General features: G+C 36.7%; 1 protein-coding gene across 5 annotated transcripts in view; it reads right to left on the bottom strand.

Moving 5' to 3' along the window:
• LOC132151963 (centrosomal protein of 95 kDa-like) overlaps positions 1 to 27,817 on the bottom strand; it is a 308,535-nt gene that overhangs the window by 261,253 nt on the left and 19,465 nt on the right. For all 5 annotated transcript variants that reach the window (XM_059560545.1, XM_059560541.1, XM_059560542.1 and 2 more), the window contains 3 exons: positions 14,269 to 14,373; positions 13,957 to 14,070; positions 13,725 to 13,806 (listed from right to left, as the gene is read on the bottom strand). In XM_059560545.1, the coding sequence (XP_059416528.1) occupies positions 13,725 to 13,806; positions 13,957 to 14,070; positions 14,269 to 14,373 (301 nt within the window). The remainder of the gene's footprint in view (positions 1 to 13,724; positions 13,807 to 13,956; positions 14,071 to 14,268; positions 14,374 to 27,817) is intronic.

Genomic DNA, 27,817 nt, shown 5'->3' with positions numbered 1-27,817 from the left:
TTTTTTTTAATTCAGCATGTGGTGCGGGCCGCATTTGAATTCGTGACGGGCCGCGGGTTGAGAACCACTGCTTTATATCAAACATTTTTAAATCGTCCACAGCTGAGCATCACGGGAGGCTGATCTGCGCCAGAGCACGTGAAGTGAATGTAATGAACGAAGTCATTTTCAGATGCAATGAAAAAAAAAAAACCCCTGGATAGCCTAGATTAGTCCCAGGCTCTGTTCTGAAGTATAAAATAATTATAATTACGGTTAACCCAGAGTAACAAATTTTAACTGATTAATCGCCTATTTTCATTTGCTGAATGTTTTCTTTATTTTTTATTTTTTAAACACGCTAAAAAATAAATCAGAGTTTGTGAGAGGAAAAAATATAAGTCAGGTATAAGTTGCATTATATTACATTTAGAAATAATAACGATTGGCCTAATAATGTTATAATGTACCAACAGGATATTTTTAGTTCCCTTCACTTTACAACAAATCCTTTAAATTTAACAAATTTATCAGAACAAAACAAGAATTAAAAATATATAATTCTAATGGATAAATATAATTGCAGTAAATAATATAGGCTTTAGTGTTGCACGGTGCACCGATACTTCAAAAGTATCGTGATTTTCGGAAATTAAAAACGTCACGATTCCTAAATTTATTAGTATCGATACTACAAAGAATGACTGCGTTCCAGATTTGTAAGAGACGTATTTCATGTTGGTGTCTGCAACGCACGCTTCCAGTGCCTCCCTATGGACGTCTGTGTTTTTTCTCCTCACACAAGCAGCAAAAAAGCACTACAGAGAGATGGCTGCATTAGTGGCTTTACTAAACTGATTTGGCTTTACTAAAATGTGTGCATAATCGCATTAAATAGTTTAAATAAGTTGTTCAGATGAACAAAGCACAAGGTTTTCTTGCATGAATAACATTTGAATTGTTTGGTAAGACAGTTCATATATAATATTCACATTAATCGGGGATTAAACGTGGAGTTATGTTCTGTATGCTAAATATGAAAACGAGCGTATCTGAACAGCACCTATAACTGCGCTTTCATTTCATTTCATTCATAAACGGCTCGGTCACGAATGAAAAGATCTCTCAATCTTGTTCAGTGAAGGGCAGATTCGTTCACTACATTCAACAAATCACATGCTCCGACACATCTTGAGTAACTCTTTGACAGGATGAAACAGTTCACAGAGCTGTTGACGAGCTGCGCATGCGCTGCTAATAGCTTCGCGTTCGCGCGTTGCTGTGGAGGGAGGAACTTAAGTCAGCGGTTCTCAATTCCAGTCCTCGCGCCCCACTGCTCTGCATATTTTGCACGTTTCTCTGTTAACACACCTGATTCAGATAATCAGCTCGTTAGAAATGAACTCTGTGCATGAACTGTGTTCCAATTGTTCATTGCTCCCTACTCCCTGAGCAGGGGAAATCTGTTGGAAGTTTACCTCACATCGAAACATTCATTCACTGATTTGTGCTGTGCAGCGTCTTTAAACATGGACAACTGTGACATAATATACATCTGTAAATCAATACAATTTAAATTCACGTCTTGCACACTTCAATGCACTTTGATTGGAACAAAGTTAGCTTCGAACTGGAATCATGGCTGAATATCCTGTGATGTCCACTTGTTTGAATAGAACAAATGTCTGAAGCGCTAAGAGAAACGTTCAAAATGTGCAGAGCAGTGGGGCGCCAGGACTGCAATTGAGAACCGCTGACTTAAGTGAACAAGAAATATGAGTCTAGTAGCAATGTATCTTCCGTGATGTCCCCGATGCGCGGGTCGGGGTGGGTAAAGAAATTGTACTTTATTTGCGGGCCAAATAATTTCATAAAAGCGGGACCCGCGGGTTGGAAAAAAACCCGACCCGCGCATCACTAGGCTGCATGTGCGAGCACAAGTGATACTGTGGCCGCCGGTCCACGACTGTTGAAAAAGATGACGCTCAATAAAGATGACGCTCAAAGCTCACTGGCTGAGTTTTCTCCTCTGAAAGAAAAGGTTGCACAACTGACAGAATAAGTTACAATATCTGAGATATTGCTGCTAAATTTTCTTTGCTTTTTTTTTTAACTTGAATGCCATTGCTTAAATTGATATTTATCTTTTGACATTTTGACTCTATCGCATACGTTGTCAGTGTTGTGCACTTGCTTAGACCTTTGTTGTGATAAACAGTAAAGTGTGTTCAAGCGCCAGCCAAGAGAGTGTAAAGAAATACCCTTTGTGAGAAGCAGTTAAATCAGCGGGAGTTAAAAGCAGATCGTAAGTGTATTTATTTCTTGTCTCATTAGTGTTTAGCGCAGTTGTCGTTGCTAGGAAACACTTGTTTGTTTACGGTGTTGAGACGTGCTGCGTTTGGTCTCGTACTCTATCGCATACGTTGTCAGTGTTGTGCGCTTGCTTAGACCTTTGTTGTGATAAACAGTAAAGTACGTTCAGCTGAATTCAATTTCCGTTTTGTCGGGTTTAAAAAAAGATTAGTATACCGCGGCAGCCCTCCAGTTAAGCCTTCCTCGTGTGAAGACTGACGAGTGTAAAGACCATCGACTCTACCGTGCGACTCCACCGGGCAGGGACATCGGCAGGGAATATAAGTATTGTTTCGATTAATCTTTTTCCTTCTTGTTTCATTTCTGTTTCAGTTGGGTTTTTTGGGGGGGTTTTTTGTTTATAACCAAATCTTACTATGTGTTTCCAGATCCCCACTATCACTACCACTCGCAAACCACACATCACACAATGTAGACAGCACAATCTTAACAACCTGCACACTTTGCCTATATCTGCTAATACACTACTTTCTTTTTCTATTGGTCTCTGGAATTGCCAGTCTGCTGTAAACAAAGCCGATTTCATGACTTCTATTATTAGTCATTCAAAGCTTAATCTCATGGCCCTAACAGAGACCTGGATCAGAGGACACTGCTACACCTGCAGCACTCTCCAATAATTTCTAATTTTCCCACTCCCCCCGTTTGACTGGAAGAGGTGGAGGTACTGGTCTGCTCATCTCTAATGATTGGAAATTTAATCCTTTACCATCTTTGGGTATCAACAGCTCCTTTGAATCTCATTCAGTTACTGTTACCTACCCTTTTAAAATACATTTTGTAGTTGTCTATCGACCCCCAGGACCACTGTATAACTTTTTGGATGAATTTGATGTGCTGCTCTCGACCTTTTCTGAGGATGGTACTCCCCTAGTTATGCTTGGAGATTTCAACATCCATCTAGATAAACCTCTGTATGCTGATTTCCACACTCTGCTTGCCTCTTTTGATCTCAACCGAGTGTCAACTACTGCTACTCACAAATCAGGCAACCAACTGGACCTTATTTATACACGACACTGCTCTACTGATCATGTTCTGGTTACTCCACTGCACACGTCGGATCACTTCCTCCTCATTCTTAACCCTCTGGAGTCTAAGGGTCTTTTTGGGACCTGGAGAAGTTGTCATGCCCTGACATTTGTGCTTTTTTTCAGTTTCTTATCTAAATGGGTAAAGTCTAATCTCACTGTAATCAGCACAAACTGGGCTGTAATAATATGTGAAATGCATGTATGTACATGATTGTGTTTTGAGAAAAAAAATATTATGCGTGGTTAGTGAAAAACTAAAAATGTTAAAACACTTGAATAAGGCAAAAAAACACATAAAGAACAATGGTTCCCGGGTTTGAGAACTGGAGCTTGTAGCCTAGAATTTTTCTTTCTAAATTATGTGAAAATCATCTTGTTTACTCACTCACCGAAAACAATATATAGATTTAAATTTTCTAAGACACTTTTTGTTGGTAAAAGTCATATGCGAGTAGGCGTCAACTACCATGAATATCATTGTGATTTACACCTGAGAAGACAAAGGGCCGCATAATGAGCTGCATAATGAGCCTCTCAGTCATCTGTGCCATTGAGAGGGAAGAGTTACAAGAAAGAATGTGAGAACAAAATAAATTTATATAATTTGATGTTTGTAGTTTATTAAGAATATATTTAATTATCCCACAACATAATTTAATATCCACTTGGGGGAGCAGTTAAACAGTTTATTAGAAACAATCAAAGCTGACTTTCAAACAAATTGTTTGGCATCCTTACTCCAGTCACACTATCCTTCAGAAATCCTTTTAACAATCTTATTTTCTACAAAAAAAAACATTTATTGTTATTATTATTATCATTATTATTAATGTTGAAAAGAGCTGAGAATATTTTTCTGGGTTTTTAGGGGGAATAAATTGAAAGAAAAGCATTGTTTTGACATATGTTACAGTTATCTATTTGTTACATTTATATTATTTACATCAAGCTTTTGAATGGTATAGTATTGTATATTGTTAGTGAAACTTCATAATGTTTCACTTGATTATACATTTAGTCAGGAATTATAGTTTGGAAAAAGTATTTGGAAAAAGTCTAACTAGTAAAATGTTTACACGTTATGTGAAAACTAGTACAAGTATATAAATAAATAAAAAGAGACTTGTTTATGATCTCTGCTGAATAAAGTGCTTCATTCTTTTTTTTCTGAGGAAATCCATTTCTCAAATCCTCAACCACATCACGTCTTTTTGGGGTGATTTATGTCTTATTCCTCTCATCGCGAAGCAAACAGTAAAATAAAAAAAACTTGAACAGTCTGGCTGCTTTTTCTTCTGTTATGGGCATATTCAAGCCACGCGCTTCAGTTTGAATCTGAATAGCGCGTTCAGCACGGGGGCGTGGTCACATTAGATATAATGAAGGGAGACATGAAAAACAGACATCGCGTTGTTTTCATATGGATTACTTTATCACAGAATATCTATTTTCGGCGGCACTTGTTTAGTTTAAAAATAGACATGTCAAGTAGGGATGGGACGATAACCGGTTTTATTGATAACCGTGATAAAATGTGCTGAAGGTTAGTAATATCGTTTAAAAATTAATTATCATTAAAACCGTGTTTGATTATCGCGGTTTTAATAACGCGCTATTAAATCATGTCCAGCCAGCAACAGTCTGATGCAAGTGCAGCGCACAATGTTTTTTTCGAGAAGGAATGGCGAAAGTCAGTGACTTTTCTATGCTTTTCTATGCTTCTACACTTTTCATTGTAAGGAAGGAAATGCCACAGAATTTAATCTTTCTTTAAATTAAGTGCATAGAGTTGCTTTTTTTATTAGTTGTTTGTTGATTATTAAATATAAAACTTGCTGAAATGTTTTCAGTGTCAGCATCAACTATTTTTGAACACTTTCATCTCGTTTCAACAAAACCGTGATAATATTGATAATCGTGATAATTTTAGTCACTATAATCGTGATATTAAATTTTCATACCATCCCATCCCTAATGTCAAGCTTTCTAAAGATACCTCTCTCATGTATTTTCGTTGAGTACTCGAGAGGTTTAACCTCAACATGGTCCTTGACATACACTTACCCCTCCACATGTCATCTTTCGACGTAACCTACGCACACTTTCACCCTCCCGGCTTTCTGCAATGGTTTCATCTTCACTTCCTTCCCCTAAACTGTTTGCATCTTTGGATGCTAACAGTGCTACTGATACTTTCTGCTCCACTCTTACATCTTGTTTAGACACTGTTTGCCCCTTATCTTCCAGGCCAGCCCATAACACCCCTTCTGCCCCTTGGTTATCTGATGTTCTACGCGAACACCGTTCTAAGCTTAGAGCTGCTGAAAGGGTGTGGCGCAAATCCAGAAATGCTACTGACCTTAATATGTATCAGTCACTCCTATCTTCTTTCTCTGCTAATGTCTCCACTGCTAAAATGACATACTACCATAACAAAATTAACAATTCGTCTCTCGCATGCTTTTTAAAACATTTTCCTCACTTCTTTGTCCTCCTCCTCCTGCTTCATCTCTAATAGCTGACGACTTTGCAACGTTTTTCATTAATAAAATTAAACACATTAGTGCACCATTTTCCACACCATAATCAGTCAAGCTCATATCACCAGCAAACTTACACTCATTTACATCCTTCTCTTCATTCTCTGAGGCAGAAGTCTCAAAACTCATCCTTTCTAATCACCCTACAACTTGCCCGCTTGATCCTATTCCATCTCATCTCCTTCAAGCCATTTCTCCTGCAGTTGTACCTGCACTCACTCACATCATCATAACTCCATATAACTCCACTACTTAAGAAACCCAACCTCAATCCATCTCTTTTAGAGAACTACAGACCAGTTTCCCTTCTTCCTTTCATTGCAAAAACACTTGAACGAGTTGTGTTCAACCAAGTCTCTACATTTCTCACACACAACAACCTCCTTGACAGCAACCAATCTGGCTTCAGAAGTGGACATTCAACTGAGACTGCCTTGCTCTCAGTTGTTGAAGCTCTAAGACTGGCAAGAGCGGAATCCAAATCTTCAGTACTTATCCTGCTTGATCTGTCCGCTGCTTTTGACACGGTTAACCACCAGATCCTCCTATCAACCCTACTGGCAAAAGGCATCTCAGGAACCACACTTCAATGGTTTGAGTCTTACCTATCAGATAGATCCTTCAAAGTATCTTGGAGAGGTGAGGTGTCCGAGTCACAACATCTAACTACTGGGGTGCCTCAGGGCTCAGTTCTTGGACCACTCCTCTTCTCTGTCTACATGGCATCATTAGGTTCTGTCACTCAGAAACATGGCTTTTCATACCACTGCTCTGCTGATGACACTCAACTCTACCTCTCATTCCATCCTGATGATCCGACGGTAGCTATTCGCATCTCAGCTTGTCTAACAGACATTTCTTCCTGGATGATGGACCATCACCTTCAACTCAACCTTGCCAAGACAGAACTGCTTGTGATTCCAGCAAACCCATCGTTTCATCACAATTTCACCATCAAGTTAGGCACATCAACCATAACTCCTTCAAAAACAGCTAGAAGCCTTGGACTTATGATTGATGATCAGCTGACTTTCTCAGACCACACTGCTAAAACGGTCCGATCCTGCAGATTTGCTTTATTCAACATCAAGAAGATCAAGCCCTTTCTTTCGGAACATGCTGCACAACTCCTTGTTCAAGCTCTTGTTCTGTCCAGGCTGGACTATTGCAATGCCCTTTGGCAGGTCTTCCAGCCAATTCTATCAAACCTTTACAATTAATTCAGAACGCGGCAGCAAGATTAATTTTTAATGAGCCAAAAAGGATACGTCACACCTCTGTTTATCAATTTGCACTGGCTTCCAATAGCTGCTCGTATAAAATTCAAGGCATTGATGTTTGCCTACAAAACTACCACTGACTCTGCACCCATTTACCTAAATTTGTTACTTCAGACTTATGTGCCCTCTAGAAGCTTGCGTTCTGCGAGTGAACGTCGCTTGATTGTGCCATCCCAAAGAAGCACAAAGCCACTTTTACGGACTTTTAAATTAAATGTTCCCTCCTGGTGGAATGACCTCCCCGACTCAATCCGGACAGCTGAGTCCTTAGCCATCTTCAAGAATCGGCTTAAAACACCTCTCTTCCATCTTTATTTGACCCTCTAACTTTAACACTCACAATTCTAATTCTATTCTTTAAAAAAAATCTAACTACCTTTCTAATCTTTTTATATTCTATTTTCTTTTCATTAATTATGCAATTGTATGTGTGTGTATGTATGTGTAAAGACCTCTAACACTAGCTTGCTTTATTCTTTTTTTATTCTATCTGTTTTCTTTATATTATATTATTTAAAATCCCATGCTAGGTGTACTGTGTTAACCTAACTGAGACTTGTTATAGCACTTATATATCATTGCTCTTTTTGTCGTTTTTGATTGCTTCCACCGTCCTCATCTGTAAGTCGCTTTGGATAAAAGCGTCTGCTAAATGAATAAATGTAATGTAAATGTAAATTTAATCTTCTGAGTTCAGAAACATTTAATATAATCGCTGTTCATATTTTTATTCAAAGTTCAGAATCAAGATAAATTTATTACTCTTATGATAACTGAGATAATGCTGCTAAATTTATTCTCTCTTTACCTTAAATGTCATTGCTCTATTTTATTTTTTATATTTTGATATTTCATATTTTGTTCAAATGTTTAATATATCTGCTGTTCATATGTTCATTTATTAGTGTGTTATATGATTAGAATGTTATCCCGGTTTTAAAATAAATCAATGATATTTGAGAGTGTATTTTCCCTTTTGAGTAAAAGTATCGAAAAAGTATCGAAATCGCAATTCTTGACTAGGTATCGGTATCGAAACAATAATTTTGGTATCGTGACAACACAAATAGGCTTAGTAATAAAAAAAAAAAATAATAGGAATAATTTAAAGTAAGCATAAGGTAAGGTTGGGCTTTCTCATTCGAGAGAAATCTAAACGTTTCCATATTCGTGATGTTGTCCATTTGAAGCTTAACTATTATTCATGAGGTAAAAAAAAAAATAATTAACAATATGTCAAAGTGCTCACGCCGAATGTCTGGTGAACGACTGCTGTTTCCAGTGAATATGTGCGCGAGGCACCAGCGCGATCAAACAGCTGAAACAAATACTTAATTTTTGGTCACACATAAGGCATAATTCAAAAATGCAAAGTGTTGGTAGCTTGAAAAATCAAGAATAATAACAGAGTTAATACTAATTATTGCTAAATGCTGGACCGTTCCCATTTCGCTCTGCATATGGAACCTGAAGTTTTTTTTTTAAACCAAGAATGAACCGAAATGAAAATGAAATTAAAACATTTAGCTTATATATATATATATGCCAAAGACCTCAGGGGTGTGGGAGCTCTTTAAATTGAGTGATGACAAGACAAAGGCAGTTTGCAAGATCTGCATTTTAAAACTGTCCTACCACAGCAGCACATTAAGTTTGAAAAATTAAAAGAAGACCTTTACACAAAGGATCATATGCATGCTATTTTTATTAAACAGTAAATAAATATAAGGCCTATGTATGTGTGTGTATATATGTATGTATGTATATGATCCTTTGTGTAAAGGTCTTCTTTTAATTTTTGTTTAGTAGACTGTAGCCTAAGACTATCCTACATTGAAAATTGTACATTTTTTAATGTTGTTTTTTTAAATGTCACAATGTTATATCATAATGTTATTGTTGTTTTACTTCCTTCTTTTATCTCATTTTACAATTACATTCATTTCGCAATCCGTCCCTTTGCGACACCTGGCGGTAGTTTCGCAAATGATTTTAACACGCGACTGAATTACAGTTACGCGCGGTGGTAAGGCCCAGATAGACTGGCCACCTACTGTACTTACTGAATTAACTCAAATTATTTTTCAAACTTAATGTGCTGCTGTGGTAGGACAGTTTTAAAATGCAGATCTTGCAAACTGCCTTTGTCTTGTCCTCACTCAATTTAAAGAGCTCCCACACCCCTGAGGTCTTTGGCATTTTTGTCTTCTCTTCCAGATGACCTGACGTTCACACATGGCCGATTCATAAGTATCTTTTCTACTACCAGACCGAATGGTTCTTTTTGCTTAACTGTTCAATTACGTGCTGATACGGACCAATCAGCAAGGATTTGGTTTCATTTAACACTGTGGTGCTTATAATGGAGCTCTTTGGAATGCAATACAAATTTGTCAGTCATTGCCTTGGTAACGCAAGTGTAATATAAACAGCTATATGGACGATTATCAGATATTTCTGTATTTGGGACTTCTTTTTTATCTGATATTTACTTGTTCAATAACAGAAAAAAAGACAACTCTCTACGTGAAAAATAAAATAAACAGAAGTCGACAACGGGTATAATATCAATAAGCGCAAATGTTTTCTCTAACAGACCAAACTGTCTCAAGATTTTTTTCCTTTTTTATATTGAACGTTGCGTTGCTGTTTACTTGGCTGTTTGGAGAAACTGGTAGCCAGGCAACAGAGTGGCGATGTCAAGCACACGCAGCACAGCTGTCTAACTGTGCCTAGAATTCCGAGCTGAGAAAGGTTTGCAACCATGCTGCGCCATACTAGGCTCAGGTGGAAATACAACTGTAACTGTACCTGACAGTCCTTAGAACCATTCGGCATGATAGTAAAAAAAATGGCTATATTCAAGCACGAATGAAGACCGTTAACGTGGGGGATTGCCAGGTGCTGCATTGAAAAACTACATTGAAAAATCAAATGCCAACTCACCGAACGAATACTCGAATAATTTAATATTCTGGTCTAGCCCTAATACATACTGCAGTTAACTGATTCCATTCAGCAACAAACACATGACAAATTGTTATCCTGAATGTGTGTGTAAACAAAGTGAATGTACAGAAATGTGTGCATCAATATATTGTGCATGCTTACTGTATGACTCTTGTCACCTCATCATCTTTACCTTGATTGCAATCCTCAGCCTACAATCTCATTGTGTATGTGTGTGGTTGTGTGAGAGAGAGTGAGCAACTCTGCTAGGTAGTCCAGGCCTGCCAACCTTGGAATTTTTTTTTGTTTTTTTTTTTTTTTTTTGAGTACCATCAGCATGGTGCTGGGGAGGGGGTGATTTGGAGTAAAGTTTATCATAACGGTGTAGTTTTTTTGCTATTTGGTTGTTTTCCTGCTTTAAAAAAAAAAAAAAAAAACTACAGTACACTTTAATTATAACTCCAGTAAACTTGGCTGGTTGATAGGAGCAAAAATTCATATCTCAGTATTCTTTAGCTGATTTTGCGGTATACAGTAGCCTTATATACAGTGTTGGGGAGTAACTAGTTACATGTAACGGCGTTACGTAATTTAATTACAAAATTATTGTAACTGTAATTAGTTACAGTTACTAAGAAAAAATGAGTAATTAAATTACAGTTACTTATGAAATTTTTTACGATTACAAAGGGGATTACATTTGAATATTTACACACATCCACATACAGATTTAACTGATTTATTTCCCAAATTGCACTAACTATTCTGAGACATACCGCCCTAATAATTTCCGGGATGCTGAAATACAGTCTGGTTCGTAGAATCCAGTCATAAAAACGAAATGCCTAACGCGGACGGAATATGCCACATTTTGGATGACTAAATCAAAAGGTAGGTCAGTACACTTGAATCAAAACATGACATCGACTAGTGTCTGTGAATATAAAGCCCCAAAAATGCAATATATGACTTTCACATTCTGCGTGTCTGTGGAAATCAGGCGCGGACTGGACATCGGAAGAACCGGGACAATTTCCGGTGGCCTGGCAGCCGATTTTGCCCCACTATTTAATATCATTATTGTATAATTGCCTGCCGAATGTACTAAAGCGATCATTTGCGAATCCGCCATTTGATAATTAAATCTCTAATAAGTCATGACTCGCGCGCTCTCCGCGCCTCCGCAAAACGGTTTGGATCAGACTCAGAGTAATCAATGCGAGAGAGAGAGAGAGAGATAGAGAGAGAGAGAGAGAGAGAGAGAGAGAGAGAGAGAGTAGAGTGGACTGCTGGAGCAGAGAAGCAGAACTACTGTTCAGGGTTTCAGGTCAGTTTCATCTGTAAAGATGCTTTTTTGTCTTTGTTTTTTAATTTATTTAATCAAGCAGCAGCACGTTGCTCATCAGTCATCACTCAAAATACTATATAAAGGACATCATTATTATCTGTTGTAATGTTACAGTAGTAATTTAGCTGAAAAAAAAATCAGATTTCTTTTATAGGTTTAGGGGGAGCTACGACAGACAACAACACAACCCTTACGAAAATTAACATTTTAATATTTAACTATAAACCCAGGGAAAATGGTTACTATTGTTTAACTGTGGTAACCAAAAATGTAAAATTATTTTACAAATGTATTTATTTAAAAATAAATACAAATCCATTTGCAAAAAAAAACAAGGTTATTTTACTTTTATATAGGCTAATAAGAGCATGGTTAATTTTTGTAAGGGAAAAACATGACTCCTGTACAGTATTAGGATTTTTCTATAAAGATATTGTAGTATTGTAGAGTATTGTATTGTAAAGTATAGTTTTGTTCAATCTTGAGTATTAAAGTCATGAGAGAGATGGATAACGGCAAAATAAAGAGACTAAAGAGAAAAATGGAAGTGAAGGTGCAGTTCAGGAGAGAACTTTTAATTATTTTGCATGTCCCCAAATTAAAGATTTAAACCTTTTTTATGTCAGGTCCATACAAAAAAATAGTTTTGTCCATGAATTTGTTTGTGTGAGTTTGAATTTTCCAGTCTGAATTTTTTTCCCAGTCCGCCCCTCCTGTAAATTAATGGCAAAGACATGGTTTCATTTTCTACACATAGGCCTACTGAAGCTCGCAGTGTTTTCAACCTCTGCCATCTCAATATAGGAGTACACGAGCACATAAACATAATTTCTAGAACTGCTCTGTCACTTCATGTGCATTTTACTTATTTTGAGAAAACTATCATCATATACAGAGACAGCAGTTTCAAAAAAACACCAATGTTTCAGGAGTTTATTACACAGAATACGTCACATGCTTATTAGATAACTGTATTTAAGTTGATGTATATGCTTTTATTTATTATTCTTTAATTTTCACAAATTTAGAAAGTAATCAAAAGTACTCAAAAGTAATTAGTTACATTACTTTAATAAAGTAATTGAAAAAGTTACACTACTATTACATTTTAAACAGGGTAACTTGTACCCTGTTTGTACCCTTGTAATCTGTAACCTATTACATTTCCAAAGTAACCTTCCCAACACTGCTTATATCTCCGTATTTTGTATTTGAATTAAGCAAATAAAGTGAATGTAAGCATGTAGGCATATATTATGTGCAAAAACAAGTTAAAATCAAATTACTTTTATAAAAAAAACTTTAAAGAAGTTACTTAACTAAAAATGAAAATAATAAAAAGCACAGACTGAGTCAAAAGGCTATATTGATTACCCCATTAAACTTTACAGTTAGTGCTATCATACAAATACACTTGCTTATAGGTTTAAATTCTACATGTAACATTTATTGTCCAACTACAAATATTTCACCAAAATGTATACTTTAGTCAGAGTTATTCTGCTCCTTTATCATTGAGCTCTGTCTGTTGGGTGCGCATGCACCCTGCGATGCTCGTTCTAAATTAAGTCTGTTGAGTTTAGCAGAGAATCGCAAAGCAAAAGTTCATGCACTTCTGACAGCAAAATGGAAATATTTTCATTCGTTTTTTAATATTTACAGATGGAGAATATACCTGTGAAATGTAAATTATGCATTAAGCATTATGAAAACAGCACATCTCAAACACATTAAACAGCACATCTTATGTCAGCGCTTCTAACGGGGTGAGCGCAAGCCATTTTGGACTGAAGCTATAAACTATAGGCTTCTAGGAGAGAAATAAAACACCGAAATAATTTAATTGCAAACCAAACAAAAAGACACTATGATTAGTTTAACTCTTCATCTTTTTCTGTTGCTTATTTTGAATACTAAACGTGGACAGAGGCATATCACTAGATATTTGTCTTCGAAATAATTTAATTGCAAACCAAACAAAAAGACACTATGATTAGTTTAACTCTTCATCTTTTTCTGTTGCTTATTTTGAATACTAAACGTGGACAGAGGCATATCACTAGATATTTGTGTATTTTAGAGTGAAAAATTGTACCATCGTACCACTGAGGTCAAAATGTGTAGCCGGTACGCAAAATGCACACAGGTTGGCAGGTCTGGAAAAGCAGTAAGTGCAACTGTGAGAAAGTGAATCCCTCAATTAGCTGGATATACCACTTACTGAATGGTTAAGGGCTGACACTGCATCTTGCCCGTGTCCTGATTTTGAGACTGATAAGCTGCATTGGTCTTTCCATTGAGCCCTAAATGTGTGCATAAAGACAACTGGACTTTAGTTGGCAAAATAATGCATCAGCAGCATCTTATAAATTACAAACACCTAGTAATCTCAGTCTTTTTGTTCAGGTGATGAGCACTGACAAAGAGAAAGCTGTTAGTGAGATATAAATCACCTTTAAGTTGAGGCTCCTCGTCACTCTGCTGCTCTATGAGGTAGTCCAGCAGACCATCAAAAATCTCCAACAAGTTTCTGACAGATTCTTTTTCTCCTCTAACTATATTCTCACCTACAGATAGAAAGCATGTTATACACGAAGCTACACAAAACAAAAGACAGGAAATGCCATGTGCTCTGACTGCTCTCAACAGACATATTTAAAATTCTTATAGTTAAGTAGACACTTTTTTTGATAACATGGCATCCTCCAATAACAAGTGATTACAGCCCATGTGAAGAGAGATGGACACAATGAAACATGCCTAACCTGTGATGTGAGATAAACTAATCTGAAGGTAGTCTAAAGCCAACGAGTCAATTACAGATTGCATATTGTGGATGTCATCTTCCTGGCGCTCTGCAGCTACATAATCTGTGGAAGAAAAAGCCCAACAAATGAGATTCACAAATATAAACGGTTTATAGTCTCTCTCTTCGATTGTAATAACCAATCTAAGGCAGAAACAGTCCACTGATTCTGACTGTGCAGCAGACCCAGTTTGGTAGATAACACACAATGGTTTTGTTCATATATTTTTATGTATGTTTTAAATTAAAATCTTTTCCCCATTCCAAAAAAAATAAAATAAAAATACAAACCAAGAAAACAATGTTTTGTTTATAATAATAGTAATTATTATTATTATTATTATTATCATTATTAACAAAATTTGTTTTAGTTTAATATATTACTATTAAAAAGTGTATATTAAATATTTTTCAGCATTCCAAACAATGCAACCAAGTAATTAATGTACGATTTAGTTTAATATTATATTAATGGTTTATTATGCAGTTTCCAATGCTGGCAATAACAGTATTAACATTATATAATATTTACACACCCTGTCATGACAGTTGTTTTTTCACATTTAATGTAATATTGAAACGAACAAATGTAAATAATGTAACCATTTAACAACTCAACCTTAAAAATAAAATATATAAATAACACTTGGTTTAAACACCTTTTGTTTTAAATGCAGCAGCCAAAGTATAGCAGCTTAGCAATCTTGATTTGTCAATTTTTTTCCCACTCTTCCTTGCAAAACAAATGGGAGGTAGGTCTCCTGTTTGGGATCAATTTTAAGTATAATGGTCAGATCAAAAAAAAAAAAAAACTAGTGTGAAACAAAAAATAAAAACATCTTTAAATAAATACAAAAAAAAATTATGGAAAGTTATCAAAAATAGTTATAGCCAGTGTTTTTTGATTGTTTGTTTGTTTGTTTGTTTTTGGTGCTCTGAGAAATTTCTACTCATTTTCAGTTTCTCTGACAGCTTTTATTTGCATTTTTTATTTTTTGCTTCATAATTATTTATTTTTTATGTAATGGCTTCTATCTGGCAACTTTACCCCATAGTACAGAGATTATAGTGAAGAATAAAGTATATTGTTGTAACATGCAGCAAGTGAGCAGTACTTGGCAGACATACCTAAAGCTTCTTTATTGTTGCCGTAAGTCTATTGGCAAACATTTGTTGTTGTTGTTTTTTTGGTGCCCTATTGTCTCTATTTGTTGATGATGATCTTTACGGTATGCCATGGAACATCTAATGATTTGCAGAAACTATTGTAACCTTCATCTGATTGGTACCCCTTTACAAATGGATCCCAACACATTTTTTGTAAGCTCTTTGCAACCTAGAAGTTTGTGTAGAAGTTGTTGTATCATATAGAGAAGGACTTAGTAAGCAGGAAATGGCATGATATTTTAACAAATTAAAGTTAATAGGTAGCAAAGATCCATACAAGCTGGCTTCTTTGGCTCCTAGAATAATAATAAATTTAGTACCCATGTTACGACCAGCTCGTATCAAGCCGCAACACAAAAGAGGGATCAAACAGAAACGTTTGAATCAAAAACAGGTTATATTGAATTAAACATATCGCAACCAATAATTATAAACATAAGTCTAGGGATAAGGGAAAACAAAATCTTCATACTGCATGTGTAAAAAAACACAAGGAGCCACTCATGAGGAGAGTTTCCCCAGAGAGTGCCTGTCCCAAATAAGGCACAGCACTCTTATATACTCTAGCTAATTATCAATTAGCATGAGGAAAACCAATCAGGAGCTCTCACGACCTAGGCTGCTTGCACTTGAAAATCATTGTAGATCTACGTGTGCTCTGGAAAGCCCTAAATGCATCCTAGAAGACAGATTAATGCAATCACCTGCAGGACAATCAGCAGATTAACTTGATTCAAGTGCCATGTGATTATAATAAGGATTTGATTGTGCTTTATTTTACACTTTATGACTTGTTTTCTTTATTATTTACAAATGAAATAATTAAAAAGGGCAGAACAAATAGAAATACACATTTAAATTAAATGACTGAACAACAACAACAACAAAAAAAGAAAAGAAAGAAAAAAGAAGATGATGTAGGAAATACTTCAAAGACTGGGGGAAAAATTAAGTAAAGTACACAAAAACCAGCTCTACTGGACTCGGAAATAACGTCTCTCTCTCTCTCTTGCTCTCTATAATGTATATAAATAAATACATTTAAATTAAAGGTATGCGACTTACAGTGCATTCAGGCAACTGGCAACATTTTCTACCTAACATAATATATAAATACATAAGGTATATTATATATTATGTAAAGTATAATATTATACACTTTAATATAATATAATATCGTATTGTATTATAGTTATTATATCCAAGTTGTCTGTCCGGAACGCAGCATTAGGTTGACATTAGGGGTGGGCGTTTTCTGCAAATATCACATTCGAATATTTGACCCCACAAAAAACTAACATTCGAATATTCGTTTATTTCAATTTAATTTAATGAGACAGATGTTATTTTTCAGCAACATTTATTGTTTCCGTCATTTTTGAACAAGCTTACACACAATAAGCTTGAACATTACATATCATGTTTTGTAGCTGAAAACCTTTACAGATTAAAAGCAAAAAAAAAAAAAAAAAAGTGAAAAAAGAAAAAACTTACATCAGCCTGCAGCAATTAGGCTATTGTACAGAATGTAGCTTACACTTAACTTTGAAACTTTGAAACTGTCAGCAATTCTTTTTTGCTTTTTTTCTATTGTTTTACATGTTCTTGTTAAGAAACACGGGCATGTAAACATGATCAGGGGAAAGTCGGCTCCTTAGTCTGTTAACAATAAGGCCGGTGGCTGAGAAAACGCGCTCTGACGGCACAGACGTTCTCATCTACAGAGGAAAATGTTCTGATAATGTTCAAAAAAGTTTTTTTTTTTCTTACTTCTCTCATGTTTTCATCGAGAAACCCGAGATTACTGTGCCGGGGGTCTAGAGCGGATGCGAGAAGAGGAGTTTTCACTGCATTCTCCAAGTTAGTGGTATTTATTCGTTGCTTGAGAGCTACGTGCGATTGCTTTACGTGCATTAATGCGAAACGCACGTGAAACAATAACGAACGATCGTAAAATTACTTGTAGAAAACGCTCTTAAGCGCTAAGATCAATCATTATCAGGAAACCCAGCCCTGGACCAATAGAATCAGGAAACTCAGGGTCGTCACAACCCATAACAAAATAGCCAGTTGTGGCTTAATGGTTAAAGAGTCGGACTTGTAACGAAAGTTGCATGTTCAACTCTCGGTACCGGCATGAGTTGTTGGTAGGGCTGGGTGATATGAGGGTATATATCAATACTGCAGAATAGAGATTTTGCTATATTGTGCATCCAGTGGTATGCAAATGAGTTTGGTTCCAAAACATGATTAACACCATTTTGAAAAAAAAAATTTGACTTTCCATTAAAATCAGTATTGTATCTGGTCGGTCGAAAAGTCAAGTTTTATTTTCACGCAAAATGTGATATTCGCCAAGTTATTAGGTCATGTTTTTCTCCCTTTTTTTCCCAAACCACGACAAACGCCACTCCCCTCAACCAATCACAGGGGAACATTCCACGCACTCTAAACAGTTAAGATGCCGCTCTGAATATGCCCTGCATTCTACAGTAGTTTTCCTCATCTACTTTGTGATCAACAAACAAGGCCTGCATATTTAATTGCATGTGATTGTCTCACGCATCTCGTAAAACTGGTTCTGTGATTAATAGTACCAGTAAGTCCCCATCACGTGCTTTCAGATGGAAATTATTCAGATGCATTTAATAGAGCTGTACAGATCACTGACAAGCTACACTATATTGCGTTCATTAGATGAATCACATTAGAATATGAATGCGATATTACGTAGCTTGTCAGTGTTAGTGTTTTTATAAATGCCATTTATGTTTTTGTTAATGCAGCATATAGCACTAGTCAACTAAATGAATGTAACATGGCAAAGATGAATGCACTTTTTGGAAGTTGAATGTAAGGGAAATATCATTTTTGAATTTCTGTGGTCTAATGTGATATTGTTGTTCATGTTCTGTTCATGAAGAAATTTTATTGCTGTTATTAATTTTCAGCATTTACAAGACCCGTTGAATTAAAGAAGTGATGACTGATGAATGTATTTTTAGTAATTTTATTATTGGTACTGACCAAGTTCAGAGGCTGTCATGTGTGGATCAACTTACTATATTGTGTATTTTTATCAGTTTGAATATGAAAAATAACCTTCATATTGATTCAATGGATGTACTGTATTTTGGGTAAAAAAAATAAAAAAATAAAAATAAAATTGTATAATATATTAGGGCTGCTCCGATCACGATCGGCCGATCGTTAATGCACATCTCGTAAATTCCATCAGGTGCGTGATTTCACATAGAGCAGCTGTTACTACACAGAGCCGTTGTTAACTGAGAAGATGTGCAAATCCACATTCATTTCCAGCGTTTATTTGCGCATCTTCTCAGTTAACAACAGCTTTGTGTAGTAACAGCTGCTCTATGTGAAATCCCGCACCTGATGGAATTTACCGCTGATTAGAGAACCGGCTTTACTGACGAGATGTGCATTAACGATCGGTCGATCGTGATCGGCACAGCCCTATAATATATCTTTGAAAATTAAAACCTGAATTTGAATTTTTTTATGTTATTATAACCTAAAGATGCTATCTGAAAGTTTGAAACAGAAAATAGTGTTTTTCATCTTGCCACTTTCTTGGTAAAGAAAAAACATTGTTTACTCAAATTATCAAAATGGATTTATAGCGTTAACTCTTCAAATATATCTACGTAACACTGCTTAAAAGGATAGTTCACACAAAAATTTAAATATGATGTAGGGCTGTGACGGTTGCCGTGACAACCGCGTCACCGCGGTGGTCGGTTGCTACCGCGGTTGTCTACTGCCACCGGCGGTAGTGCACGTGACGTCACAAACTCTATAGCAAGCATAATAAAAAGTTTTGTATATAAGTGTAATAACTGTAACAGTTGCAAATTCTAAGTCTATGGTAATTAACAAATTACCTCAAACAGCGTTTCCTTTAGATATGCAGATTTGAGCGCAGGAAAATACAGTTTATGCATTCAGCAAATTAATTTAGTGTTGGGCGATGGATCTTGTTGGGAAAGCAAATACCGCATCACCGATCTGGAGTCATCTGCATTCATGTCACCCATCGGCGTTTGCACAAGTTCTCGTGATCGCAAACGCTGGCTGGTCAGGTTTGGTGAGGCTTTCTCCAAACTGGCCAAATACAAACGAGACAGCGATGAATAAACCATGGTAACAAGAAATATGGCAACGATTCCTATTTCAAAGAGAGCACGTGCAGATGAGGAGTTAGTTATTGAGCTTGCTTGGTGGCGGAAAAGTAAACGGACGCAACACAACCGCGTTGCGACAGGTTTAGTCTGTCTAGTGTCTATACAGGACATTTGAACTCAGTGTCAGTAGCCTACATCACAGACCGGACGGGGATTTATCATGTCGTGTTGTGCTGCATCCAGTGTAGCATCACTGATTATAATCAGTATTTTGTCGCGCTGCATCGTTCGTGTCCGTTAGATAGGGTGTATTTAACTTTCTTATTTAGGCTACTTTCTTGTTTAACTGAATTATTTCTTTGATATTTATTTTAGTGTTTTGCAGGCGGCGTTCACTGACAGAAGTGCTCAAATAAACACTAACTGACGAGTTAAATAGGATGTGTTAGATGAGTGAGACAGTGCTGGGCTGATTTCTAGACGTGCATACATATACATTTATCCTGTATATAATATATATAAAATATATTACATGCATGCACAGTTTAAGTCAGCTTTAATCACCTTTTTTGGTAATTCCATGAATTAACTGACCACGACACTGCTTGCACATAGTTTATTTCGCAGTTTGATATGAAAGGATACGCACAAAGGAAGCGCGCGCCGCCTTTGAGCACAGGACCGTCCGCGCTCGCTTAACTTGCACCTGATAATAAAGTGAAGTGGAGCGCGTGTCTGAAATGTCTCCTGTTCAGTCATTCTGCGACTGAATAAATTCACTTCTTGTCTTGAGAAAAAGTGACAGAAGCAGCAGTTGTGAGTGGGTGGCCATCCCCGCCCCTACGTAAAATAATTTGAATACGTTAAACTGGAAAAAAATTATTGCCTTCGTTAACGAGCAAATTTTGACACTAATATATTTATATATATATATAATTATTATTTTATTTATTTATTTTTTTTTTTTTTTCAAACACCGCGCCACCGGCGGTTGTTGGTCCATGACTACCGCGGTGGTAAAAATCAGCCACCGTCACAGCCCTAATATGATGTTTATCTGCTTAGCCCCAGGGCATCCAAGATGTAGGTGACTTTTTCTTCACGAACACGAACCAAGATTTTTAGCTCAAACCGTTGCAGTCTATCAGTCTTATCCACCTTTTTTTTTTTTACATAAGCGCCGCCATCTTCGAACTATAATGTGTCAGATTTCTGGTAAAGCACTTCCGCTATTAGTAGTTGTATTGTGATGCAGTATTTTCATGGTCACTGTGTAGATTTTACAGGCTAGTTTACTTTTAATATGGACCACAGAAAGACTGGCGTACTTTGTGTGGTTAAGGGGTGTCATAATAAAAAAAGGAAAATAAACAGAATGCGCATTTTGAGTCTCTTGACTTAAGCTGGAGGGCTTCACAAAAATGAACAAACTCAGCAAATACTTGCCTCCTAGATGGTAAACATATCTATAAAATGATTTAAATTACTACTTTAAAATGAACTAATTCAAATCGAAAACAAACTCTTTTTTATGGAAGCCCTGAACCGCATGGTAAAAAAAAAGGAAACTTATGGTGGGAAAAAAAAAGAAAATTTATCTCGTTATTTCATAATAACTTGTTATTTCACGATATTAAGTCGTTATTTCGACATAACACGTTATTTCATCATAACTCGTTATTTCGAGATATTAAGTCATTATTTAAAAATATTAAGTCATTATTTCGACATAGCTGAAGTCTCATTATGTTAAGGCTTGTATTAATTAGCCACTAGAGGGCAGAATAAAACCGTGAATCAAAGAACACATTGTAGTTATGTTGACCTACTGTTAAGCACTTTTACAAAGTTGGTGCTCCAATTTCTCAGGGGTTTTGTGCTAATTGCCAGTATTGCTGTCACCTTTTTATCTGTTAGATTTTGTTTATTTGTTAACTTTAAACAATCATATTATCGCCTATTAATATTTCTTTGACGGACTATTTTGCTTCATGTGCTTGACCTTTATTGGGCTGATCAGAAACTCTTTTTTTAATCAGCTTCGCTTACACTGCATTAGCCTACCACAATTACAGGTTTATACTTGACTAACTGGGGCCCAGGTTTGAAGCAGACAGACTGGCTAAACCGACCGTCTGCTAGCTGCCTCACATCACAGAGGTCAGCTAATTCTCAGCACATAGAGACTCTTTCACCTTGATATCACACTATAGAGACTGTCTGTTCCCTGAACTAGAAAATACAAAAAACGTCCAAACCAAGTTAAGATTAACAATTTAATTGAGGTTCAACAAATAAAAAACAGATGAAATATGGATAAACAAATGATAAAGCTTGGCTTATTGAATATCAGATCCCTTTCTACGAAAACACTTTGTAAACAATATGATCACTGATCATAATATAGATGTGCTCTGTTTGACAGAAACCTGGCTAAAGCCTGATGATTACATTATTTTAAATGAGTCCACCCCCCAAGATTACTGTTATAAACATGAGCCGCGTCTAAAACGCAAAGGGGGAAGGTGTTGCTTCAATTTATAACAATGTTTTCAGGATTTCTCAGAGGGCAGGCTTCAAGTATAACTTGTTTGAAGTAATGGTGCTTCATATAACATTATCCAGAGAAACAAATGTTAATGATAAATCCCCTGTTATGTTTGTACTGGCTACTGTATACAGGCCACCAGGGCACCATACAGAGTTTATTAAAGAGTTTGGTGATTTTACATCCGAGTTAGTTCTGGCTGCAGATAAAGTTTTAATAGTTGGTGATTTTAATATCCATGTTGATAATGAAAAAGATGCACTGGGATCAGCATTTATAGACATACTGAACTCTATTGGGGTTAGACAACACGTTTCAGGACCTACTCATTGTCGAAATCATACTCTAGATTTAATACTGTCACATGGAATTGATGTTGATAGTGTTGAAATTATGCAGCCAAGTGATGATATCTCAGATCATCATTTAGTTCTGTGCAAACTTCATATAGCCAAAATTGTAAATTCTACTTCTTGTTACAAGTATGGTAGAACCATCACTTCTACCACAAAAGACTGCTTTATAAGTTATCTTCCTGATGTATCCAATTCCTTAGCATATCCAAAACCTCAGAACAACTTGATGTTGTAACAAAAACTATGGACTCTCTCTTTTCTAGCACTTTAAATACAGTTGCTCCTTTACGCTTAAGGAAGGTTAAGGAAAACAGTTTGACACCATGGTATAATGAGCATACTCGCACCCTAAAGAGAGCAGCCCGAAAAATGGAGCGCAGCTGGAGGAAAACAAAACTAATTCGTATTGCTTGGCGGGAAAGTAACCTATCCTACAGAAAAGCATTAAAAACTGCTAGATCAGATTACTTTTCTTCTCTTTTAGAAGAAAACAAACATAACTAGTGATGCACCGAAATGAAAATTCTGCGCCGAAACCGAAAATTTAGGATGCACTTGGCCGAAAACCGACACTGAAGCCGAAAATGGCTTCTTTTAAAAACGTATATATATATTGCTTGAATTTAATGGATCTGAATTGAAAAATCACAATATAATAATCAAACTTTTATTAACAGTTACATAACAAAACATAACATATTTTTTACAATAAATATAAATAATAATTATTCTTCAAGTTTTATGTTCCATCAAATAAAATAGTTTTTTAAAAATTGTGCAAAAAAAATCCACAATTTTGGAGATTTTTGCAGAACAAATGTTACATATTGCAACTTTGGTGTCCTCTCGTATAGGGCTGTCACTTTTGTGAAAAAAAAATCCTGTTAGATTTTTGAGACATAGGCAAAGTGTTCATTGAATCGTTAGTAAATTGCCTATATTTGGCGTTGATCTGTTTTTCAACGCCAAATATAGGCAAATCCACCGACAACTAAACAGGCATTAGGGCGAACGTAAAGAGGGCGCTTGAGACGCGCACAAGTCAGCAATGTGGACTGCCATAACATCAATGAAAAACATTACTGAAGGCTACATTGATATTATGCACTAATAGGCTCTGTGTGTGTGTGTGTGTGTGTGTGTCAGAACCTGCAGTTGCTGTGTGACGCGCGTTCGCTGCGAGCGTATAGTGACATGCTTAATCTTTGATAGGCAGACGCGTGATAACAGCTCGACCGTGAGTGAAACCTAAGCGCTTGCTCACGGATGGGAGGGGCGGGTGACATTCATTTTCGGTTTACGTTTTCGGCTGTTTTTTTTATTTCGGCCCGAAACCGATAATGCCATTTCGGCCGAAAATTTTCGGCGACCTAAATTTCGGTGCACCCCTAAACATAACCCCAGGTATTTATTCAATACAGTGGCTAAAAAAACGAAAGCCTCAACAAGTTATGACATTTCCCAACACCACAGCAGTAAGGACTTTATGAACTACTTTACTTCTAAAATCGATACTATTACAGATAAAATTGCAACAATTCAGCCGTCAGCTACAGTATCGCATCAGACAGTGCACTATAGACCCCCTGAGGAACAGTTCCACTCATTCTCTACTATAGGAGAGGAAGAATTGTATTAAATGAAATTAAATTTATGCATTTAGCAGACGCTTTTATCCAAAGCGACTTACAGTGCATTCAGGATACCAATTTTTACCTATTTTTAATTGTATAAACTTGTTAAATCATCTAAACCAACAACATGTATGTTAGACCCTATACCATCTAAGCTCCTAAAAGAGGTGCTTCCAGAAGTCATAGATCCTCTTCTGAATATTATTAATTCCTCATTGTCATTAGTATATGTCCCCAAAACCTTCAAACTGGCTGTTATTAAGCCTCTCATCAAAAAACACAACTTGACCCCCAAGAACTAGTTAATTATAGACCAATCTCGAATCTCCCTTTTCTGTCCAAGATACTAGAAAAGGTGGTATCCTCACAATTATATTCCTTCTTAGAGAAAAATGGTATATGTGAGGATTTCCAGTCAGGATTTAGACCATTTCATAGTACTGAGACTGCTCTCCTTAGAGTTACAAATGATCTGCTCTTATCATCTGATCGTGGGTGTATCTCTCTATTAGTTTTATTGGATCTTAGTGCTGCGTTTGACACAATTGACCACAACATTATTTTGCATAGACTTGAACACTTTGATGGCATTAATGGAAGAGCATTAGCATAGTTTAAATCGTACTTATATGACCGCCATCAGTTCGTAGCAGTGAATGAAGATGTATCATATCGATCACAAGTGCAGTATGGAGTACCTCAAGGCTCAGTACTAGGGCCGCTACTCTTCACGCTTTATATGTTACCCTTGGGAGATCTCATCAGGAAACATGGTGTTAGCTTTCACTGTTATGCTGATGATACTCAGCTCTATATTTCTTCGCGGCCCGGTGAAACAACAATTTGAAAAACTAATGGAATGCATAGTCGATATAAAAAACTGGATGACGAGTAATTTCTTACTGCTAAATTCTGAATAAAAAACAGAGGTGTTAATTATAGGACCTAAAACTCTGCTTGTAATAACCTAGAACACTGTCTAAGACTTGATGGCTGCTCTGTCAATTCTTCGTCATCAGTTAGGAACCTAGGTGTGCTATTTGATCGCAATCTTTCCTTAGAAAGCCACGTTTCTAGCATTTGTAAAACTGCATTTTTCCATCTCAAAAATATATATCTAAATTACGGCCTATGCTCTCAATGTCAAATGCAGAAATGTTAATCCATGCATTTATGACCTCAAGGTTAGATTATTGTAATGCTTTATTGGGTGGTTGTTCTGCATGCTTCGTAAACAAACTACAGCTAGTCCAAAATGCAGCAGCAAGAGTTCTTACTAGGGCTGAAACGATTACTCTAGTAACTCGAGTAACTCGATTACAAAAAATGATCGAGGCAAATTCCTCTGCCTCGAAGCCTCTTTTAATTTATTTTAAATCTCACGTCAGGTTCTTTGGCAATGATTTTTTTAATGTGACAACGCGTTTACATCACCCACAAAGCAGAAGGAGACACAAATGCTTCGTCCGAAGTCGAATACTGCAAGGAGCATAGACAGTAAAAGAAAGGAGTCAGCAGTGTTTGATTTGAGGGCGTGGGCAAATGTAAAGAGAACGTCGTGGCGTGTGTCCATTGCAAGATAGAGCTGGCATACCACAACTAGGGCCCTATGATTTCCGCGATGCAGAAAACGCGGAGGGAATCGCGGAATCCAGTCATAAAAACGGGAATTTACAGTTTAACGTGGAATGGCAAGGAATTTGCCAAATTTTGAATGAATCCTATATTTTCACGGCTACTGCATGTTACTGACAAAACAGAAATTACTTTATTCATAAACAGGGCCGGATTAAGACCAAATTGGGCCTAATGCTGCAGCACAAAAAGAGCCTATTTTTTCTCGGCATTGGTGCATGTGCATTCGACACTCAACATAGATGCGCACTCAGATGGACCAAGAAGTGATGCAAACAGCCAGACTTTATTGAACATGAATAATAATTACGACATTTTATTGTAACAACTCGAGATTAACATCAAGCTATGTAACATCAACATTCAAAAGCAATTGTCTGAAAAATGAAACAATCTAAACCAGATGAATTTAGGCATATTGTCACACTTACAACTGCGCTAGTGCTGCTTAGCTTATATTGTGGTTTTTCGAGCCTTAGCAAGCATGAGTTCTTCAATCGTTTCAATGCTCAATGCTCATAAGCGCCAGCATGCAGCCTTTCCTGCCCCATTGAGGACGGCAGCTCTCCTTTGACTATTCCCAACTTTAAGAAGCCCTGCTCGCCGGAGGCACTGGACACCATTATACACAGATATATGCGCAACCCAATTTCGACATTTGGAAATGTCTGAAAAAGATTAAACGATGACAAAAGCTTGTACAAGCTTTGCTGATTCATTCACAGTCACCGTTTTCATAGTGCGCATAAATGCAGCAAGCTATATCAGCTAATTTTGACTGATTAATAAGTAAACGGTTTATAAAGGTTTGCTGAATGGTTAAAATATGCTACGCATATAAAAAATGATTATTATTTAATTCAGAAATAGACCTAATGCAGACACAAACTGTTTACAAATATTAGGCTAATAAACACTGTAAACATAGCTAGGCTATTTAGCTCCCCTCACTCCACAACAAATCCTTTCAATTAACAGTATTTAGAAAATATATGAAAAATATAAGAAGCTATAGCAATTAGGGCTGAAACGATTCCTCCAGTAACTCTATTACAAAAAATTATCGAGGCAAATTCCTCTGCCTCGAAGCCTCTTTTATTTATTTGAAATCTTACGTTAAGTTCTTTCTCATAGTTTTTTTTAATGTGACAATGCATTTACGCCACCCAGAAAGTGGAAGGAGAAACAAACGTTGCGTCCGAAGTCGCATACTGCAAGGAGTCAGCAGTGTTTTGATTTGAGGGCACGGGCAAACGTAAAGAGAACGTTGTGGCGTGTGTCCATTGCAAGATAGAGCTGGCATACCACAACTAGGGCTCTATGATTTCCGCGATGCAGAAAACGTGGAGGGAATCGCGGAATCCAGTCATAACGAAATTTACAGTTTAACGCGGAATGGCACGGAATTTGCCAAATTTTGAATGAATTAATAAAAAATAGGTCATTGCAACTTACATAAAATCACGATATGGACTAATATCTGTAAATATTAAGCTGGAACAGTCTATTTAAATATGAATCCTGCATGTTCTGCGTGTCTCTGTTAATGAATGGCGCAGAAGCACGTCTCAGTTGATTAACACACACTGAAGTGCGCGTGATTTCAGCATCTGCTGTGTCACTAAATAAGGACGTGAACACATGAACAACATCTCCAGAACTGCTCTGACTAGAGGTCGACCGATATATCGGGCCGATATTTGCCATTTTTAATTTGTTATTGGTGCGCTGCTACTGTCGCATGTGAAGCACCCCAAGCCAAAACTTTTGGAAGATTCAACAACAGTCCTGGGAGATAAAGGTAGTCAGAGAATTTCACTCTGTAAATGGGGTGGGGAGGTTGGCAGCTCTTACAAACACTGCAGCGTGATTGAGGGCTCCGTTACTCCGCCCCGCTCACAGACAGCACCGTGCTCGGAGAGACAGCTGTGCTGGAGCTGCCCAGAACGGTGAATGACATTTGTTCGGAAGCATGGTTTGATGCAGACAATATCCAGGTTTCCATCCAACTCATTTGTATTTA

This window comes from Carassius carassius, chromosome 10 (assembly GCF_963082965.1).
Source record: "Carassius carassius chromosome 10, fCarCar2.1, whole genome shotgun sequence".
Classification (NCBI taxonomy): Eukaryota; Metazoa; Chordata; class Actinopteri; order Cypriniformes; family Cyprinidae; genus Carassius; species Carassius carassius.
Note: the sequence above shows the minus strand (reverse complement) of the source record. Positions and strands in the feature narration are given on the sequence as shown.